Source organism: Hipposideros armiger, unplaced genomic scaffold (assembly GCF_001890085.2).
Source record: "Hipposideros armiger isolate ML-2016 unplaced genomic scaffold, ASM189008v1 scaffold_12, whole genome shotgun sequence".
NCBI classification, from domain to species: domain Eukaryota; kingdom Metazoa; phylum Chordata; class Mammalia; order Chiroptera; family Hipposideridae; genus Hipposideros; species Hipposideros armiger.
In genome coordinates, this window is record NW_017731362.1 from 7,381,398 (window position 1) to 7,404,972 (window position 23,575).

General features: G+C 36.8%; 1 protein-coding gene across 2 annotated transcripts in view; it reads right to left on the reverse strand.

The window, feature by feature from the left end:
• NEDD4 (NEDD4 E3 ubiquitin protein ligase) overlaps positions 1–23,575 on the reverse strand; it is a 112,910-nt gene that overhangs the window by 69,670 nt on the left and 19,665 nt on the right. For both annotated transcript variants that reach the window (XM_019665343.1, XM_019665348.1), the window contains exons 2-4: positions 23,111–23,184; positions 13,517–13,595; positions 13,379–13,417 (exon numbers count right to left, since the gene is read on the reverse strand). In XM_019665343.1, coding sequence (XP_019520888.1) covers positions 13,379–13,417; positions 13,517–13,595; positions 23,111–23,184 — 192 coding nt within the window. The remainder of the gene's footprint in view (positions 1–13,378; positions 13,418–13,516; positions 13,596–23,110; positions 23,185–23,575) is intronic.

Below are 23,575 nucleotides of genomic sequence, written 5' to 3' on the forward strand. Positions count from 1 at the left end.
CTGTCTCAACTGGGAGAGATATTCCTCTTGCCCTTTGCACTTCTCTTTCCTGCCTGGAACTTGGTTGGGAAGGCTGGCACTCCTACAGCCACACTGTAACCACGAAGCAACCCTGAGGATGGAAGCCCCAGTCAAGGGCTCGACACCATGGGGATAGTGTAAGGCAATCACCTTTCCTAAGAAGATGTAGAGGGAGTTTTGGGGAGGAGATGAAAGTTGAGCTGAGATGTGAAGGATGGGAAGAATCTGAATATGAAACTATAGAGACCATTCACAGCAAGGAGATGACAGGAGGAAAGGCCCATGAGCAGAATGAGCATGCACTAAGGAGAACAAACGGGTAAGAATATTTTTGTATTAGGAACTGGCAAGAAAAATTTGGTTAGTTAGGGTAAAGCTAGGCTGAAGTCACTGAAATCCTGAAAAGGTGTTAAGATTTGATTGGTAGAGAAGAAAATGAAGCTTTTAAAGGAAAAAAATTGACATGACGTAGGTCATATGTAAATATTATTTTTGTTAGTGATACACAAAATGAAATGAACTAGAGAAGAGACCCTGGAGTCCATAGGGACTGTGGTCTAATAACTCCGGCATGAAGTGATGAGAGCTCTGCCTGTGATTGTCCCAGTGAGAATAGGGAGAGAGACGAGGCCATGAAAATCATTTTCAGGCAAAAATATAGCAGTCTCGGTGTCTATCAAAGTACCTGACAGACACTGTACACATTCAATATCAACAGTGAATATTCTAAGAAAATAGGAATAATATCTGATTTAAGCAGGCCTCTGCTTCAGGCCATAATTAATGCTTCTTAACAGGATTCTCTACCTCAACTGGCTTCTCTTTTTAATCTATCTTTCCTACTATAATTGGCGTGACTTACTCTAAAAGACAGTTTGGGCCATCTTTACTGCCCTACTCAAAAGTTGCTCCTAAGAGCCTAAAGAATAAAACCCAAACCTGAGCATGGCATGATGCTTCACGATCTGAGTCCAATTTGCGTTTCCAGCCTTGTCTCCTATCTGTCCCCATGCCCACCCAAACACACTAGAAACAGACTGCTTACTGCTTCCTGGGCAGATTCAGTGAAAGAATTAAGTCCGAATAACCTAAAACAGAGGTTGAGCAAACTATGGCTTCTGGGCCAAACCCAGCTGCCTGCTTTTTTTTTTTTTTCTACAGCCCATGAGATGAGAATGCTTTTTTATATTATTAAATTGTTATATTTTAAATAGATACATAAGGGCAGCTGGGTGGCTCAGTTTATTAGAGTGCGTGCTCTTAACAACAAGGTTGCCAGTTTGAATCCTGGATGGGATGGTGGGCTGTGCCCTCCCCCCCCCCACAACTAGATTGAAAACGGCGACTGGACTTGAAGCTGAGCTGCGCCCTCCACAACTAAGATTGAAGGACAAGAACTTGACTTGGAGCTGATGGGTCTTGGGAAAAACACACTATTCCCCAATAAAGTTAAAAAAAAAAGAGATACATAAATACCTACATAAAAAGCCTCAACTTTTAGGGCCAGCCGAGTGGCTCAGTTGGTTAAGAGCTCACTCAAATGTGCGAGCTCTGAGCAACAGCGGTTCGATTCCTGGCCCAAGCTGAGCTGCCAACAGGTGGAGGGGGGCTCAGCTAAAAAAAAAAAAAAAACCCTCAATTTTTGCTTCCGGGCCCACGACACCTAAAATATTTACTATCTGGCCTTTTAAGAAAATGTTTGCTGACCCCTGTCGTAAGGCCTTCTCTGTATGTTATCTATTAATTTCTCTCCTATGTATCCAAAATAAAAATGGTACTTGATAAAACCATCCTTGGAAGATGTGAGAAAAGTCACTCAAACCACTTTCTGTGTTCTGTGGTTCGCATGAGGAGTTCTGCTTGAGAAAGACAGAATCAACCTGTGCAACCCTGCATCCAACTAGCTGGAATCCCCAAATGACAATATAAACAGAGGGAAGAAAATTATTTAAGAAATTAGTTACACCAAATTTTTCAGAGCTGAAGGGAAAGTTGTCTCAAAATTGAAATGCTTAGCAAAGGCCCAGCACAATGAATTTTTAAAACTGTATACACGAGGCATATCATTGTGAAATTTTAAAACACTAGGATAATTATCAATTTTTCAGAAACAGAGAGGAGAATCATCCTCAAAGGAACAAGAATCAAACTTTTCAACAGCAACACAATGTTCAACGATTAGAAGGCAATGCCTTCAAGTTCCTCAGGAAAAATGACTTTCATCCTAGAATCCTGTGAGGGGCAAAACTATTGACCAAACATAAGTTGGCTATTTATTCTTCTATCATAGCTGGAAGTCAATTTGGGACATGGATGTACGACCCATTCAGCAATATGGAAATAATGACAAGAATAACAAACTGAAACAGTTAAAAAGTAGTTGCTTCTGGGAAGCGGGAAGAGGAGGGAGGATGGGGCACTAGGGCTGGTTGCTTCTCTTTATAAGCCCCTTTATATCATTTTAAAACTTTTTAAAAATTTATTAAAAATAGGAGTAAATCTATGGTCACAAAAAAGAGGTTACAGGGCCATATTTTTAGGAAAGGTGAGAAGAAACAAAAATAAAAGTACTGGTAACAGGTTGTCAGAGGAGTAGCCAAATTTTCAAAGAAGGACAAAAATATTTTAAGTGTCAGTTTATTCTATGGTGTTCAGAAAGAACCTGAAGTAAATTCCTGGAAATTTAGCTGGTAGATTCAGGAATAAGCAATGTAGGCATATTTTTTTAAAAATCTCTTGACTGAGATATAATTCATATACAATACAATTGGCCCACTGAAAGTATACAATTCAATGATTTTTAGTATATTCATAGAGTGTGCAACCCACTACCATCACAACTTTAAAACATTTTCATCACCTCCAAAAGAAATTCCATGCCCTTTAGCAGTTACTCCTAATTTCCTCTCAACCTCCCCAGTCTGAGGCCACCTCTAATCTATTTTCTGTCTCTATAGATTTGCCTATTTCAGACAGTTAATATAAGTGGGATCATACAATATGTGGTCTTTTGTAATTGGCTTCTTTCACTTAGCATAATGTTTTTGAGGTTCACCCATGTTGTAGCAGGTGTCAGTACTTCATTCCTTTTTCTAGCTGAAAAATAGCCCACATACCACATTTTGTTTTTCCATTCACCTGTTGATGAACATTTGGGTTCATGTAGAAGTTTTTGTGTGGACATATGTTGTAAGTGCATTTAAATAATGTAAAATGTTAAATGAATTAGAGAAGTAGTTTTATAAGCATAAAGCATTTATAGAAAGTATCTTGGCATTTTTATTTACATGTTTTATGTCTTCCTACTTTGTTTCTCAGTACAATTATTTATAATCAACAAATATAAAAATAAATGATCGATACACAGCCATGGGTGGGGGGACCCTAACAGTAAAAAAGATACATAATGAATTATAAATCTTTTATCCTCTCCCTCTCTCAGGAAAAATATTGGAAACAGTTTCTTATGTCCATTCAGGAAGCATGTTCTGCAAATACCAGCATATGAGAGCTCATTTTTTTTTGTTGTTTTTACACAAAAAGGTTTATCATATATACAATGTTCTCCACCTTTGTTCTTTTAATATATTTTGAAACTAGTGCTCTATCAATACACATGTCTGTCTCTTTTTAAATAGCTGATGTGGATTTTATCATATGGATGTGCCACAATGTACTTAGTACTTTATTAATAATGGACTGCCTCCACTTGTTTCTAGCCAACAGAATTCTGATTTTATTCAAATACTGGATGACAACGTGGGTCAGGGAAAGACAGCCACTCCCCACCCCTAGAGGCTGAATCTGGATTCTTCTAAGCCTTGGGGTGATTCCATTCTCCTTACCAATGACTGGGTTAGAAATATGCACGTGACACAATTCTGGTTCCAAGTCTCCTGGAGGAAATTTTGGAAAAGTTTTAAGAGAAACACGTGAGGGATAACTCTCCCTTCTCTGCCTCTGGACATCATCATGTGAAGCTATGACATCTGGAACTGCTGCAAGCATCTTGTGACCATGGACAGAAATCCAAGAGAGCCCCAGAGAGGCTGGGTCAGACATGACTCTCTTCAGCTGCTGCAGTCACCAACCTTCCTCTGTGCTTCTTGTGATTATAGAGATAATAAGTGTGCTTATTGTTTAAGCCAATATGAGCTGTTATTTCAAGTCTATTACTTAAAGCTGAAAACATCCCCTATAATATACCTCCTCAGAGGGTCTTTTCTAAATCTCCTAGATTTAGGGAATCCCCTAAATCTCTTAATATCCCCCTGATATTCACTCCCTAGCACCTGGTTCTCCCTTTCATAATGCTCAGCACAGGTAACTATTTTGAGAAACTTGTTCATTGGGGCCCACAGCAGACAGTAAGCTTCGCTGAGCGTGGGGACTGTGGCCACCTCATTAACCAGCATTAGCAAAGTGCCTGGGAAATGAGCACAGAAAAATATCACACCAATTTTGTGTGTGTGTGTGTAGGTGGAGGACTATATCTATATCGATAAAATATCAGCAGATCACATAATCAGTGGTGGTTTTATGAAGATTAAATTATGGCTGACTTTTATTTCTCTTTATAAACATATCATATGAAACAAGCTATATTGCTTCTGTCACATAATATATTATATACACAAACATACACATCTTATATAAATATGAGTATGACTATTAAAGGTACAAACTGAGTACCATGGGAATACAGGCAATGGAGTGGGGCTGTCTTTTTCAGATCCTTATGCATAAGCTTATGCCCCAAATACATATGTGTATATTGCACCTAATGTGTCTTTTTCCCCCTCCTGTAACTTGCCTCCCTTGGTCTCATCTAAGCAACTGTAAGTGCAGATCTTACTATAATTTGCTGTTGAGCACTAACTTCAATTTGACCCTGTTTGTTAATCTACCAATAACAGTTCTCCACAAACACTTTCTTGGAACTTCGTATTTTCTCAAAGATATAAAGGCTCCCTTCAACTTCTGGCCACAATTTCCATTTGGCTAAATGCCCACTAGCCAAGTTTTTACTCTAGCATATTATCTCAATAACATTTTTATGTGAATACATCCAATTGAAAACATTTTGTGCTATGTATAAATAATGATATAAATGACAAAGAGGAAAGTAGGGGCCCACACATAATAATGTCCGTTGTACAGAAAGCACTAAATCACGATGTGTTTTCAGTTCTTTATCTAGCTGTGATGAATTAGCATTCATCCACACAAATTTATCTAGTTATCCTTGCTTGCAATATATTTGCAAATTTCTGATTGAAATAAATGTGCTGCCTATGATCCCAGAATAAAGTAATGCTGGCTAGAACACTTGGTAATAGTGAAATTATGGTAAAAGAAACAATGAGTAAAAGGCAGAAGAGTCCTGAGCCTGTTTTATCATTTACAAATGGCCTTCTTTCTCATTTTTTGTGGTAACATCTGTAATTCAAAAGTAGTACTGACTTTCAAGCATCCTTCCTAATCGGAAATCACAATCATCAAAAATAATAGGAAGAGTCCCTCCCTCGTTTTCCTTTAGCTCCTCTGGTTCTGTTTGCTCACTGGCTGCTGTGTTTAAAAACAAATTAAATAATAAATAATAATAATAGGAAGATTTTTAGTTACACTTTTAAATTAATTTTTTTAATTCCAATTATTCTAACCCATATTTCTTATTTCTATTCATACTGATTTTGCTATATTTTTGGCTTTTAAAGAATTTTTCCATTTTAGCTAAGTTGTTAAAATTATTTCCATAAAATTGTCCATAATATTACTTTATTTTTTTGTCTGTAGGATGTTCCTTTTATTCGGGTTATTAGTCATTTGAGTTTTCTTTCTCTCTCTCTTATTTGGGCTAGCTATAGCAATATCAATTTTATTAACCTTTTCAAATAACCACCTTTGGTTTTATTTACTTTCTCAACTTTTTAACCATTTTCTATTTCCTTGATTTCCATTCTTATTTCCTTCCCTCTACTTTTTGTTCTTTTATTGGCTTAAGGTACAAACTTAGACCATTGATTTTAAACCTTTTTTCTTTTGTATATAAGTACATAAAGGTGTAAATTTTTCTCTAAGTACTGAATTAGCTCATCCCATATTTTGGTATGTTATGCTTTATCAATTAGTTAAAATATTTTCTAATTTTTCTTATGATTTTCTTTTTGAGCCATGGCTTATTTAAAATATGTTGCTTATTTTCCAAATACTTGTAGATTTTCCAGCTATATTTGGGTTGCTGAATTCTTTAAGTCTGTTGTAGTCAGAGAAAATATTCTGTTGAATCTCAACCATTTTAAATGTAAGCAGACTTGTTTTAGGGCCCAATATATGGTCTACATGTACCTTGGTGAATGTTCCATGAGCATATAAAAAGAATGTATATTCCTCAGATATTAGATGCAATGTTCTATACATGCCAAGTAGATTAAGTGAATTGATAGTGTTTTTCAAATCTTTTATGTACTTACTTTTTTTTTGTCTAGTTGTTTTATTAATTACGGAGAGAAGAGTCATAAAATCTTCAATATTCTGGATTGATTTATTTCTCTATTTAGTTTTGTCAATTTTTGCTTCATAATTTTGAAGCTTTTATTAGGTACATACAAATTTAGGATTGTAGTTATTTTGGGTAATTAAGCCCTTTTATGATCATGAAATGTCCTTCTTTATCTCTGGTCATATTCTTCCTCCTAACGTCTACTTCATCTAATGTTAATACAGCCACATTTGTTTGGGGCTTTTTTGCTGAGTGTTTGCATGGTATATCTTTTTCTATACTTTTAACCTGTCTGCGTATTTATACTCAAATTGTATCTCCTGCAAACAGCATATGGCTGAATCTTGCTTTTTTGAAATTATCCAGATGATTGACTTTATGGCTATAATTTTTGTTTCTTTTCTATTTGTCTTTATTCTTCTTTCCTTTTTATTTTTTAAAAAATTATTAATCAAATATTTCTTGGTATTCCATTTCCTTTATTGAATTTTACCTAAAATTTTGTTTTAATTTCTTAAGGGCTGCTCTAAGGATTACAATACGCTTCCTTAAATGTCACAATTGTAACAGCCAGAGTTAAGCCACTCGATCTCTTTCCAGAGAACCTGCATAGTTGATTGACAGTCCCCAGCTAACCATGCACCTTTGAATCTACCCTTTGTGTTTTCCTTGCTTGCTCCCCAAAACTGGATACAACGGGGGTTGTAGAGCCCAGCCATTCTTGCCCAACACAGGACTGCCCTAATATATAACCTTTGCTTGGAAACTCTCCATCAACCTGGATGAGACTCTCAAAACGGTGCCGCTGTGTGAGGCTCTTCCCACCCAATCCTTTCGCCCCTCTCCTTGCACAGGTGTTAGGCCTGCGTCATGATGGGAAGGCTCTCCCCATCTGTGCACCCTCCATCTATGACCTTCACAGGTGCTTCCCCAATAAACCTCTTGCATATCTAATCTCATCTTGGTGTCTGTTTCTTAGAGGGCCCAAGCCAACCCAGATGGTATGAGTAGTGGGGTTTTAGGACCACCCCATACTCACCTGGCAGGCTAGGTGTTCCCCAACCTGAACTGAATGTGGGACACATAAAGTCCCAGGCATAAGATGTCCTAATTCCTAAAGATTTCTCCAGTGGTGTCCTGGAGAAATGTCCTGGTGGAGGGGAACACCCTGGCCAGTGTGATGTTTAAGGCACTTGAAAGGTAGGGAAGACCAATGCCTACAAAAACAACAATGGAGTTGGCTAGTTATTACTACACTGTATTGATGACTAACAGAGAGATAATGAGAAAATAAGGGCGGTTAAACAGCTGGTTAAATATGAGAGACAGAGAGCCTCTTTGGTAGCTTATAGTCTTGCATCTGTTAGAGTAGAAAAGAAGACACAACTGGGGAGCAGGCTCAAAGTGGACAGAGATGCAGAGCTCAGAGACATTTAAATGTTCAGCCACTGCAGGTCTGTTATGTTCAAATCCGGGTCCTGAGGTTTTGATTCTGCAGGTCCCTGAACTCTCAGAACTTGCAGAGTAGCCCACCTCTCTGTAGCAAGAACTAGCACTTCCCCAATGCAGGAAGACACTGCAGAGGCTTGTCCCCGACAAGGAGACGAGTTCTCTCCTCAGGAGTTTCTCTAGCTTCTCCCCTGGCTACCAAGATAATAACCAGGGTTAACGTCCAACATAACCCAGCTGGGCCTGATATAAGATGAAAGAGATTACATCTGGAAGCAGCTTCGAGAATTAAATAGCATGTACTGGTAAGGAGCCACAGAAGTACCCCTGGGACTACGATGCTTGATCAAAGGAGCAGAAACATAAGACTGCATAAGCAAGATTTCATTGACTTGAGATTTAACATCCTGTCAAGGACCCCATGAGATGAGGCAAATTTGCTGCTAGGGTGTTCCCTAGAAGCCTGAAAAAATAATGAGCCCAGTGGAAATCCCTGAGCTGCCCTGGCAGATGGTAGTGGAAGGTGGAAAAAGGCCAATGAAAGTGGACAGGCTGGAATGAAAAATAAGTATATACATTATATTACATGAAGCCAAAATACCTATCAGATTCTTGGCATGGCATGGCCCAGAGGACACACCATTAACCACAGTCATCAGGCGTGTGCTGGTGAGAGGGGCAGCAGCATCACCAAGATGTGTGGCGGTGGCTGTCTTCTGTGTGCTAGGACTGATGGCAGGAGAGTGGGACACAGGGCTGGGCTCCTTAATAGCCATGCAAGGGAATGATCCTCCCATTTTCCAGTAATACAGGCCAGCTAGTGGCATTTCACTGCCAGAATCAAGGGGGCTACAATTATTGTAATGACTGGTCAGGCTGAAAGGGGCAGTAAAGCAGACCTGACTTGACCTGCAGAATATAGAACATGGCACCCCTAGGGGCAAAACAGGCAGATGGCCAACAAAGGTGCTGCTTAACATGTACAATCATGAGAAGGCAACAAAGGAGAAGCAGGTGGCTAAGGGCAGTTGAACCAATTTAAAAAAAATCACAATCCTTTGTCCAGTTCCCCGATCTCAGTCAACTTTCTGATCCAAAGCCCATTGACAGAAGAAGTGGCCTTGTCCTTAGTAAAAAGGACTCTGTATCACTGCAAAAAGTGTATATTGTAATGATTCCTCCCTTCCTCCAAAAGGCCTATGGCCATTGATGTGGGTGACTGTATACTGGGGGAAAAGAATACTCAGACATATTGAGGACTACTGGAAACAGGGTCTGTGCTGATACCTAGAAACTCAAAGCATCATCTTGGCTTCCCTATTAGAGCAAGGACTTACAGGGACCAGACAATAAATGGAATCCTGGCTAACGTTCAATTTATATTGAGTCCACTGGTTCTGTGGATCCACCCAGTAGTCATTTCCCTGGTTTTCCAGTGTAAAATTGGGACTGACATACCAGAAGCTGGATCTCCTCACCACCACCACCACATTGACTCCATGGCTTTGTGGGATAAGAGGTCACAGTGAGAAGGTCAAGTGGAAGACTCTACAACTGTCCTCTCTCTGGTCAAGATAATAATCTAAGCAATATTGATGAGAAATGACAACAGCACAAGCAACAAAAGATAAAAATAGATACACTGAATATCATTAAAATTAAAAAATTTTGTGCTTCAATCAACACCATTAGTGTCAAAAGATAGCCCAGAGAAGGGGAGAAAATTTTTGCAAATCATGTGTCTGACAAGGAATTTGTAATCTAGGAATCTAAAGAACTATGACAACTCAATAACAAAAAGACAAATAACCCAATTATAAAATGGGCAAAGGATCTGAACATACATTTCTCTAAGGAAGATATACAACTGGTCAATAAGCTCATGAAAAGATGTTCAACATCCTTAGACACCAGGGAACTGCACATCAAAACCATAATTACCACTTCGCACCCACTAGGAGGACAATAATAAAAAGACAGATAATTGCAAGTATTGTCAAAGATGTGGAAAAATCAGAACTCACATACACTGTTGGTGGGAATGTTAAAAGGTACAGCCATTTTGGAAAACGGTTTGACAGCCTCTCATATATCCAGCAATCCCACTTCTAGGTACATAACCCCTCAAATGAAAATCTTTGTCCACACAGAAACTTGTACACAAATGTTCATAGCATCATTATTCATAGTTAAAAAGTGGCAAGAACCCAGCTGTCCATCAACTGATACATAGATAAGTGTGTTTATCCAAACAATGGAATATTATTTGGATATAAAAAGAAATAAAGTATTGATATATGCTACATTGTGACTGAACCTTGAAAACATTATGCTAAATGAAAAAAACCCCAGACACAAAGGACCATATATTATATACCATTTATATGAAATGTCTAAAACAGACAATTCTAAGAGAGACAAAGTAGTTTGGTGGTTGCCTGGGGAGAGGAGCAGGTGTTGGGAAAAAATGGGGAGTGACAGCTAGTGCGGATCGGGTTTCTTTTTTGGGGTGATGAAAATATTCAAAAAATGATTCTGTGATGGTTGCACAACTCTGTGAATATACTAAAGAACACTGAATTGTACACTTTGGTGAATTGTATGTTATGTGAATTATATTTCAATAAAGCTGTTTAAAAAACAAAAATATTGCAACCTCATGGGAATATCAGATATTAGTACCACCACTAGAGACCTAAAGGATACAAGGGTGGCTCCTATAATATGTTCATTTAATTCTCCAGTCTGGTCCCTACAGAAAGCAGATAGACCCTGGAAGATGACTATACATGCAAGCTCAACCAAGGAATGGCCCCAGTCAGCTGCTGGCTTCTGGACAGAAGGAGTCCAGAGTTCTCTGGTGGCAGCTGTAGACTGGTTTGATGAGACCCGTGCCATATGCCCTGGAAGGAATGTCCTTTGAGGACACGGACCTCCAATTCAGCAGAGCCCAGAGTTCTAAAGATGGCAAGCACACAGTCCTCCACTCGGTCTTTGGCAATTGGGAAGTGGGGCCACTCCTTTGTTCCTGGACCCATGCGAACACAGCCTCAAACTGAGGTCTCTGGTTTAATGAATAAATTGGCACCCCATCTTTCCAGAGCATTGCCTCCATTATTCGTGCTTGGCCATTATTTCTTCAAATATTTTTTTCCACCAATGTCTTTTCCCTCTTCTGAGGCTTCAATGACCCAAATATTAGACTCTTTTAAGATGGTTCAAAGGTCCCTCAGGCTCTAGTAATTTTTTTTCAATCCTTATTTTCTGTTCTTCAGATTAGATCATTCTATTGATTGTCTTCAAGTGCACTATTCTTTTCACTGTTACTCCATTCTGTTATTGAACTCATACAGTGATTTTTAAAATTTCAGAAGTTATATTCTTAAGTTATAATATTTCTATTTCATGCCTTTTTATGGTTTCTATTTCTCTGCTGAGAACATCTATCTTCCCATTCATTACAAGAGTGTTTATGTCATGAAGCACAGTTATACTAGTTATAATACCTGCTTTACAAGGTTTTGTTGATAATTCCAAAGACTGGGTCATCTTGGAATTGGCATTTATTGATTGTCTTTTATTTTAAGAACTGGTTATATTTTCATGGTTTGTTGTATGTGAAATAATTCTGGATACATTTTGAATATTATGGTGTGAAACTGGATCCTGCTAAAATTCTTAATAGCTTTACAGTTGTTTATAGCATCAGATTAAGTTCAATGCCCTATTACAGCATCATGGCTAAAATTTCAAGTGTCAATATTTTTCTTTTAAAATCTTCAAAAAAATAACAATAGCTGAATACCTCTTTAATGCAATAAATAATGAAAGCTATGTTTAATGGAGAAAGGCTATATCTACATTCCCATTAAAATTAGGAACAAGACAAACATCCATTCTTATGATGACTAAACATTATTTGAAATGGGCAAGCCAATGACATTAGAAAATAGAAAAGAGTAGGAGGTACAAAAAAATTTCAATACATTGAAAACATATGTTTCTAAGAAAAACACAATAAAGTATGTAAAATAATAATAAAAGTGTAAATAAATAAAAAACTCAACCACTTGGGAATTTTAAACTCTCACCTAAGCAATAACATGTGCCAAAGAAGCAATCAAAACCAGAGGTTATCAAGTCTGGAATTCACCCTAGTGAAAGTAAACCAGAAATTTAGCTTCATTTTTCTCCATAGGATTATCCAGTCAACTCAATACCACTTCCTTAAGAATCCAAAATTTCCAACTGATTTAAAATGCTATGTTTATGCCATATTAAACACAGCGGGGGAGATCCTTCTCAAAACCAGAAAAACCAGAAGCACTTTAGTTGGTGCTGTTGGCTGGGTCTTCAGTAACGGCTTCTCAGATATTTGATTTAGCAATTTCTTCCCTTCTAATTTACTTTATTTAAAACAAAAAGCAAATAAAATACCTTCAGAAGTGGAATACGGAAGAGTAGCTTCTGTTTTCCTAACTAAAATCAATTGTGGCACCATAGAGACTGGTGTTTCAGTAATAGCTGGCTACATCAAATGCTGCTAAAAGCACTAGTAAGATGAGGTTGGATGAACGTGGTACCATGGGGGTCACTGGTGACTTTAGTGAGAGCAGTTTCACTTGTGTGATGCTGGTGTGGGTTAGACTAGGGTGGGTGAACGAATGTATCAGAGAAGCAGAAATGACAAGGGCAGGCAACTCTTTCAAGAATGTTGGTTATTCAGGTGAGCAGAGAAATGAGTCAACAGCTAAAGGGGAATATGAGGTCAAGGAAGAATGTTTTAAGGATGGAATACAAATGGGAATACTGGTGTGTATCAGTATTACTGAGATGTCTCTCTGTCACCGCTGCTGGGCGTTGACTCTAGCATCAGTAAAGACTCTGTCAGATAGGTACAAGATGTTCTCGGTTTGAGGGGCCTGAAATAATCGCTGATTGGAGTTTGCGCTTATGGTACAGTGAGGCAGTGTGAGGAAGGCAGGAATGTGCATGAAGGCTGTCAAAGAAGAAATGTACCCACGTATTGGTAGGCGCATCATCTCTTGCCTGGATTAGTCTAGTTAATAAATGGCTGGGAGACACACATATTGCATCATCTTTAAAGGAAAACACCAAAATCTGCTAAATTGGAATAAGACTACCATATAGTCTCCAAATCAGAATAAAATTAGAATAAGGTAATTCCAGGTTTACAATCATCTTTTACCTCTTCATTAACTTACACATGTTTTTCATAACAAGATAAATGGTTATCTTGGGGATACCTAGGTCTTACTCTTTTTAAATTTTTTAAAACGTAGACAAATTCTTATAAGATACATTTAGAATATTATAAGTGAGAACTTATTCTAAGTTATTGAGAAAAATTTTTTGATGTTTTAATGAAATAAAATGCATACTTACTCTGAATAATATTTCTTCATTCCATTTTGGATTCAAAGTCTAAAAAGCAATAAACACACTGTCACTAATTTTTAATATTTTGTCATATATAAATAAAATAGTATATTTAAAAAATTTTTAAATACTGCTAAGTCTAACCTTCTTAATGGTTTTCGTTTGCACACTTGTTAAAACTCCATTCATTGGGTCATATAATGTCACTCTCACATAAGGATCACTGTTAGAAATAAAAAGGAAAATTAATTGTTGCTTATTCCCAAACTCAGATTACTCAAACTATAAAAATCACAGAATTTTCCTTGTTAACAATTACTACAATTATTTCCTACACTTATTGGGTTGTCGGAAAAGTCATAAAGTATTTTGTCTATGTTTCTCAAAGGTCACTTATTCATATAAAGAACAAAGATCAATCAATGATATATTGCCCGTTTTGTTTGATAACCTTTTGCCATCTTTCAGTGAGTTTCATAATTTCTCATTCATAGAAGGACCTGTCTTTATTTGCGAAAAACTGAACAAGGTGCTGATTTACAGCCTCATCTGAATTGAACGTTATACCACGCAACGAGTTTTGAAGAGAGCGAAACAAGTGGAAGTCTCACAGCACAAGGTCAGGCGAGAATGATGGTTGCGGCAACACATTCCATCCAAGCTCCAATAATTTTTGACGGGTGATCAAACTTGTGTGTGGTCTCGTGTTGTCACGATGGAACACAACTCCTTTACAATAAACAAGCTCTGGACGTTTCTGGATGATGGATTCGTTCAAACTGTCCAATTGCTGACAGTATACATTCAAACTCATTGTTTGGTTCCTTGGTAGGAGCTCGAAAAACACAACACCTTTAAAATCCCACCACATTGAGAGCATAACCTTCATCTGATGAATGTCTGCTTTCCATGTCGTTTGAGGCGAATCAAGTCGGGACCAAGAGTGTTTGCACACTAAATTGTTGTAAACAATCCACTTCTCATCACCAGTTATCAGTCACTTCAAAAAAGGATCGTTTTCCTCATGTTTAATGAGCATATTGCAGATGTTTATACGCGCTGTCAAATGAACTTGAGTTCATGCGGAACCCAAATATTGAGCTTTTGCTTACGTATCCCAGCTTCTTCAGGTGGTCATGAACGCTTGAATGACGGATGCTCAATGTTTCTGCAATCTCTCGTGTTGTGTAACATGGGTTTGACTCGATCAGTGCCTTTATTTTGTCGTCATTAACCTCGGTGGGCCTCCCTGACCAAGGAATGTCATTGAGATCAAAATCACCAGCATGGAATTTCATGAACCATCGTTGGCCCTGATGTTCTTGTAGAGCATTGTCACCGTAAACTTTATGCATTTTTTCACAACTTGACGTGCGTTCTTGTCTTTATGGAAGTAGAACAGTAAAATGTGGCAAAAATGCACAGTTTTGTCTTCCATTTCAACTTGTTGTAGAATCTCCAAAACTCAACCAAATCACTCAATTTTTTTTTAGAATGAAGCTAGTACTGTCAGCTGTCAAATGACATAGCAATAACATAGATGCAAATGACTGTAGTACTTCCAAAAATGAACTAGTGTCATCTGTTGCAAAAACGCATCATGACTTTTCTGACAATCCAATAAAAGTAAGGGTTTCTTAGGCAGGGCTAAGTAATTATAGTAATTTTTGATTCTTGTTAAAAAGCTAAAGTACCATGTTAGTGAAATAGAAAAAGAACTAGAAAGAAAATCTTTTAGTCACAATTTAAATGATTTCCAACCTCTTTAGATTTCTAAAATTTTAATTGATTTTTTTAATATAGTCTTTCTTCTTTTGGGTTAAGATGGTTAATTCAATGATTTTTAAAAACTAGCTTTGCAAGATCACAGGTTGTTCCCAGTTATTTCATGGGTATAAATGCTTTTTACAAAATAAAGGCCAAATGCTTTCAAGTCTAAATAATTATCTGTCAGAAAACCTCTTCTACAAAGAGAACTGGAGAAGAAAAATCAAGATTTCTGCCCATTTTGAATTGGCCTTTTTATTGTATTATTACTGAGTTGTAAGGGGTCTTTGTATAAAGTGTATTAAAGACCTCTGTCAGACACATGTTTTGAAAATATTTCCTCCCCATCTGAGGCTTTCCTTTTCCTTTTATTAACTGTGTGTTCCAAAGAACAGACGTTTTTAATTCTGATGCAGTCCAATTTAACATTTTTCTTTCTTTTATAGTTCATACTTTTGGAGCCCTATTCAAGAAATCATTTTTTAACTCAGTAGAGCAAAGATTTTCTTCTATGTGTTCTAGAAGTTTTATAATTTTAGCTCTTATTAATTTTTATATGATGTGTGGTAAGGAATGAGGTTCTTTTTGTTCCATACAGATAACCAGTTCTAGTATCATGTACTGAAAAGATTATCCTTTCTCTTGAATTACCTTAACGTTTTTTGTCAAAAAGTAACTGACCATATACGTATGTATTGTATGTGTCTGTGTGTGTGTGTGTGTGTGTGTGTGTTTCTACACTTTATTCTATTCTATTGAACAATACCTTTATCTATTCTCATGCCAATGCCACCCTGTCTTGATTACTATAGCTGTATAGTAAGTCTTGAAATTAGGTAGCATAAGTTCTACAATTTTGTTCTTTGTTTTGGCTATTCCATGTTCTTTCACTTTCCATAAGAATATTGAAATTTGCAAATATCTTCTCCCATTCTATTGGTTGCCTCTTTTACTTTGTTGATGGTTTCTTTTGCTGTGCAGCTTTTTAGTTTGATATAGTTCCATTTATTTTAGCTGTCCAAAATAAATAAGGAACTCATACAACTTAACAACAAAAAACCAAACAATCCAATTGAAAAATGGGCAGAGGACCTGAATAGACATTTCTCCAAAGAGGACATACAGATAGCCAATAGACATGAAAAGATGCTCAACATCACTAATCGTCAGAGAAATGCAAATAAAAACCACAATGAGGTATCACCTCACACCAATTAGAATGGCTATCATCAACAAAACAAATAATAACAAGTATTGGAGAGGCTGTGGAGAAAAAGGAAACCTATACACTGTTGGTTGGAATGCAGACTGGTGCAGTAGCTATGAAAATCAGTGTGGAGGTTCCTCAAAAAATTAAGTATAGAATTATCATATGACCCAGCAATCCCTCTTCTGGGTATATACCCAAAACACCTGAAAACATCTGTAAAGATATATGTGCTCTGATGTTCATTGCAGCTTTATTTATCGTGGCCACAACATGGAAACAACCAGTGCCCTTCGACAGATGATTAGATAAAGAAGATGTGGTATATATACACAATGGAATACTACTTTGCCCTAAGAAAAGATGAAATATTGCCATTTGGACCAACATGGATGGATCTTGAGATTATTATGCTAAGTGAAATAAGTCACACAGAAAAAGTCTAGAACTATGACTTCACTGGTATGTGGGATATAAAACTGAAAGCAACAAAGGAAAAAGATAAACAAATAACGAAACAAAAACTCATAGACACAGACAATAGTTTAGTGGTTACCAAAGGGTAAGGGAGGGGGGTGGTAAAGGAGATCAAATATATGGTGATAAAAGAACTGACTCTGGGTGGTGAACACACAATGTGATATATAGATGACGCATTACAGAATTGCACACTTGAAACCTATGTAATTTTACTAACCATTGTCACCCCAATAAATTTTTTTTTAAATATTTTATTGGAAAATTGGGGAAGGGGTACAGTGTTGGGGAATTGGGGAAGGGGAACAGCCAAGTTGATGTCCTTTAATCTTAGTTGTGGAGGGCGCAGCTAGCTCAACTCCAAGTCCAGTTGCGATCCAGCCACCCGTAGGGCCTGTAAGGCATCTCGTGGCTGCTTAGCTCAAGGTGCCGTGAGCTGAGTGGGCATAGCCCACCATCCTATGCGGGAGTCCAACCGGCAACCTTGTTGTTAGGAGCACATGGTCTCACCAGCTGAGCCATCCTGCCACCTATTAGCAGCTCAGTGGCAGCTCAGCTTGGGCACAGCTCACCGGCCCATGTGGGAATGGAACCGGCAACCCTGCTGCTCAGAGCTTGCACTCTTAACCAAGTGACCCACTTGGCCGGCCGCCCAATAAATTTTAATAAAAAAGAAAAGAATATTGAAATTAGCTTTCAATTTTCTCCAAAAAAGCATACTGGGATTTTGATTGGGATTATGCCAAATCTAGTCAATTTGGAGAGAAATGCCACTCACAATACTGAATTTTCTAATCCATGAACGTGGCATATTTATCCATTGACTTAGATATTCAATTTCCCTCAGCAATGTTTTCTAGTTTTCAGTGTACAGTTCTTGCAAATCTTTTGTTAAATTTATTTTGAAGTTTTTTATTTTTATGCTATGGAGCTATGTTAATGGAAATTTTAAACATTTATTTTCCAATTATTTATTGATAGGATATAAACACATAACTGGTTTTGGTACAATGACTTTGTATCTTGTGGACTTGTATTTTATTAGTTCTAGCAGCTTTTTTGTAGATTCCTTAGGGTTTTCTACATACATGATCATGTCTGCAAATAAAGTTTTCTTCCTTTTCAGTCTGCATTACTTTTACTTCTTTTCCTTGCCATATTACAGCACTTGGATATCCAGAGCAGTGTTGAATTGAATGCGAGAGCAGACAACCTTGTCTTATTCCTGAGTTTAAGTAGAAAGCATTCAGACTGTCACCACTGAGTACGATGTTAGCTATAGGTTTTTTCACAGATAACCTTAATCAGATTTAGAACATTCCCAAAAGTCCCTAGTTTGCAAAGTTTCTATTATGAATGGGTGTTAAATTGTGTCAGATGCTTGTTCTGCTTTTATTGAAATGATGTCTTTTTCTTTTATTCTATTAACATAGTGATCTACATTGATTAATTTTTCCAATGTTAAACCAATCTCGCATTTTATTCCTATCTTGCTGAGCGTTTTTTATCATAAACTGGTGTTTTGGATTTCATCAAATGCACTTCCTATGCCTACTGAAATGATGTGGTTTTTCTTCTGTACTATATTAAAATAAATTGATTTTTTTTTTAAAGTGTTGAACAAACTTTGCATTCCTAGGAAAACTCCCTCCTGGTCATATATTGTTATATATTGTTCAACAAAGGGTTTTTCAAACTTTTTATTTCTTCTGTGCTTCATTTTGGTAATTTGTGTCTTTCAAGGATTTTTCTATTTCATCTAAGTTGTGCATGATTCTTCATTAGTATGAAGTTGTGCACAATGCTTCCTTTCCATCTTTTTCATTTCCATAGGATCTATAGCAATACCCCTGCTTTCATTCCCACTATGGTAATTTGTTTCTCTCTTTTGTTCTTGATAAGTCTAGCTAGAAGTTTAAATTTTTTATTGATCCCTTCAAAGAACAGGCTTTTGATTTCAATGATTTTTTTCTATTATTTTTCCATTTTCTAGTTCACTATTTCTGCCTTTATCTTTCTTATTTTCTTTCTCCTAGTTACTTTGGAGTTAATCTCCTTTTCTTTTTCTAATTTCTTAAGATCAGAATTCAAATCATTCATTTAGATCTTGCTCCTTTTCTAAGTTAAACATTTTAAAGCTCTAAATTTCCCTCTAAATTACTTTAGTTGCACCCTACAAATTTTGATATTGCAGTATTTTCATTTTCCTTCTGTTCAACGTATTTTCTAATTTCTCTTGTGATTTCTTCTTGGGCCTATAGATTATTTAGAAGTGTACTTTTTTTTTAACTGTCTCATTTTATTTTATTATTATTATTAGTTTCAGGTGTATATAACAATGCAACAGTTATCCTTTACACCCCTCACAAAGTGACATCCTCCCCTCCCCCATCCACTGCCCCCCAGAAGTGCACTGTTCTATTTTCAAATATTTGGGTGTTTCTAGACACCTTAATGTTACCAGTTTCTAACTTAATTCCATTGTTATCAGAGAACAACAGCCTGTATATAATTTCAATCTTTTCAAAATTCCTAAGACTTGTCCTGTGGCCCTACACATGGTTTATGTTGGTGAATATATGATGTGCACTTGAAAAGAATGTGAATTTTGCAGTTGTTTTAAGTTATTGTTTTAAGGCCCAACATATTGTAGCAGACAGACTCTAGGGTAGCTCCTATTATCCCCACCTCCTAATGTCATGCCCTTTGTGTTATGCTGCTCTTAAATGTGGGAAGGACCTATGAATTCTAACCAATACATTATGACAAATGTGACAAATGTATGTGATTGCATTACATACGAGTAAGATTGTAACCCATCTTGCTAGGAGACTCTCTCCTTCGCTAGCTCTGGAGAACCAGGCTGCTAGCTTGTGAGCTGCAATATGAAGAAGGCCATGTGTCAAGGAGCTTAGGGTGGCCTCTGACTGACAGCCAGCAGGAAACTGAAGCCCTCAGTCTGGCAGCTTGCAAGGAATCGAATGCTGCCAACAACCACAACCACGTGATCTTGGAAGTGGGTCCTTCCCCAAACAAGCCTCACATGAGGCCATAGCCCTGGCCAATACCTCCATTGCAACCTTCTGAGACGTGGAAACAGAGGACCTAGCTAAACCATACAGGGCCTTCTGACCCATTAAAACCATGAGATAATAAATGTGCATTCTTTTAAGTTGCTAAGTTTGTAGTCATCATAATTGTGCAGCAATAGGTAAATTAATACATGTATGGATTATGCTGGTGAATGTACCATGTGTACTTGAAAATAATGTATATTTTTCAGTTGTTAGAAATAGTGTTCTTTAGGTCAAAACTGTTCATAATATTGTTCAAATTCATGTTTTTGTTGATTTTTTTATCTAGTTGTTTCATCAATTGCTGAGAGAGGTGTTAACGTCTCCAACAATGATTGTGGAGTTTTTTTAATTGTCCCTTTAATTTTGTCCAGTTTTCTTTCATGTATTTTCAAGTTCTGTTAATAGGCACATACAATACAAATTTATATTTGTTATATCTTCCTGATAAATTTATTTTATTGTTACAAAATGTCTGTAAATAATTCTTTGTGTTGAAATCTATTTTATCAGATATTAGTATATTCACTTCAATCTTTTTATGCTTACTGTCTGCATGGCACATTTCTTTGCATTCATTTTATTTCAACTTAGCTATAACTTCATATTTTAAGTGCATCTTTTACAGACAGCATGCAATTGGGTCTTTTTTTACAATTCATTCTAACTACCTCTGCATGATCTTTACCTTAGTTCATTAATGTTTAATGTAACATTAAGTCTAATTATTAAATTAGATCTACCAATTCATGATTTGTTTTCTATTTTCCCTCCTTGCCTTCCCTTTTTTTTAATATATAATTTGTTCTTCCTTTCTTGGCCTTCTGTTTATTGTATTTTTTTAGGGATTTCATTTAAAAATGTCTATTGTTTTTTTTTAATCTATAATTCTTTACATTATTTTAGTAGTTATTTTATCTACGTATTACAATATATACCCTTAATTTTTTTTATTCCACTTACAGTTAATTTTGTGGCACTCTACTAAATAGATCCAAAACCCACACCACCCCTGTACTTTACACTATAGTTGTTATATATATTCCATCTATATATAATATAAATCCCGCAAGACAATGTTTAAGTTGTGATTTAAACAGGCATAGGTTTTATTTTTGAAAGTTAAGATGAAACCAACAAAAAGTTTTTTGTATATTCCCAGATATTTACCATTTCTGATGCTCTAATATTCCTTTCTAAGGATCTAAATTTCCACATTATCTATTCTTTATAGCAGGAAGAGCTTCCTTTAGCTTTTCCTATAGTGCAGGTCTGCTGATAACAAGATCTCATAGTTTTGTTTTATCTGAAAATGTCATTATTTTGTCATCATCATAAAGAATATTTTCACTTAATAGAATTCTGGATTGACAGCTGTTATTCTATTGCTCCATTTTCTTCTGACTTTCATAGTTTCTTTTGAGATGTCAGTCCTTAACTGAATTATAGTTCCTTAGTATGTATGTCATTTTCTTCTCTTTCTTCAGTGAAGATGTTTCTTCCTACTTGGCTTTCAATAGTCTGACTACTATGTGCCTCAATATGTTCAGCTTAGTGTTTATCCTGCTTAGTATTTTTTGATACTATGGAGTTGTATCTTTCATCATTTGGAAAAATACTGGCAATTATTTCTTCAAAAAATGTTTTGCCTCATTCTTTCTCTCTCCTCTATTGCTAGGACTCTAATTACATGTATGTTATACTGTCTGATGTTATCGAACAAGTCCCTTACGCTCTGCTTATCTTTCAGAATTTTTCAATCTTTGTCTCATGTTTTCATTGGGAAATTATTTCTATTGATCTATCTTTAAGTTCAACTAATTTTTCCTCTTCATCTCCATTCTGCTGTTAATTCCATCCAAGAATTTTAATTTGAAATGTTACATTCTTCATTTCTAGAATATTCATTTTTTGTGGTTTCTATTTCATTCTTGAGATTTCCACTCTTTTGATTTACTGGGAGTATATTTTCTTTTCTCTATTGAGAATGTATTCCATTTTCCTGGTTTTTAAAGATCTTATAATATTGGATTATATCCTGAACATTATAAATGTTAATTGTGGAGACTGGATTCTGCAATTTTTCTGTGATGAATATCTGTCTGTTTTGTTTTATCATGCAATTAATTATCTTACTTGTACAAGAACCAAAAACCCTGTTTCTTGGGCAGTAACTCTGATCTCTATTCATGTCTTTTGTCTTTAGCTGAGTTGCTCTGAATCTGCTATCATATGTGTGATTCAGGGTCAGCAAGAGATGTAGGGAGACTAGTTTGGGAATCTACTCTCCAGTTCTTTTTCTTCCCCACCATTGCCATATTTTCTTCAGATTAAGCCTTCTGGTTTCCCAGACCATGAAGACTATAATTTTTCCAGGTGCTGAGTCCACTTGGCCTCACACTAATTCATAAAATTGGGAACTCAGTACATTCCCAAACTCCACACATGGACTCCCTACTCGATTTTGCCTGCTCTATTCATTCTCCACTGCCATCAGGTTGCTGCTTTTTGGACTATGTTCCGTTTATGGTTGTTATCTGCTAAAGGATTAGTCTGTTAGAATTTTGTCAATGCCAAGAAGCAGAACACATAAATGTATTTCATAACTACCACTCACTCTGAGCTGTACCTTTGTTTGTCTAATTTCACATGCTCAGTAATTCAGGTATCAAAAAATTTAATAAACCACCAATTGGAAATATTATTATTCTAATTTGCACAGCAATTTACTAATAATATTACTCAATTTTTCATCCAACCAAAGTTTAGAAAAAATCCATTAAGAAGTGCAAAGTTTTAAAATTACAACCCAGGACAGCCCGGTGGCTCAGTTGTTTAGAGTGAGTGGCTCTGAATAACAAAGTTGCCAGTTTGATTCCCACATGGACCAGTGAGCTGTGCCCTCTGCAACTAGATTGAAGACAATGACTTCAGCTGAGCTACCACTGAGCTGCCGGTGAGTGGCTGGATGGCTTAGTTGGTTAGAGTGTGTGCTCTTAACAACAAGGTTGCCGGTTTGATTCCCACATGGGATGGTGGGCTGCATCCCCCCCAACTAGAAAAAACGGCAACTGGACTTGGAGCTGAGCGGCACCCTCCACAACTAGATTGAAGACAACTACTTGACTTGGAGCTGATGGGTCCTGAAAAAACACACTGTTCCCCAGCAAAATTTCTTTCAAAAAAAATTACAACACAAATTAATACACTTACCTAGCTCCCAAGATATCCTTCTTGGCAAGGCCTATCCCAGCTATAACTTTCACCCTCACGATTCGGGAACTATCCTAAAATACAAAAATGTATGTTTATTTTCATGTACTTTACACCTTATCTAAGACACATACCTTTAAGTAGACATATCAAATAAAGTAATCAGGATATTAAAATTAATTGGAGGAATCTTTTTCTAGAATTAATTGGATTAAGGGAATCCCTGCCTATCTTGGAGGCTCAGTGGATCACCAGCGTGGCAAAGCTGGGAAAGCTGAGCAAGGAACAGACTCAAAACGCTGGTGCCTCCCAGCCTGGGCAGGGAGATGGGGGGGGTCAGCTTCGGGGGCCCGCAGGGCCGTGTATAGGTCCCAACACGCCAGGAGCAGCAGGAGCCTCTCATGAGTGGCACACAATTTCTACTGAAAATGGGGACACTGGACTTCTAATCAAGATGACAGAGTA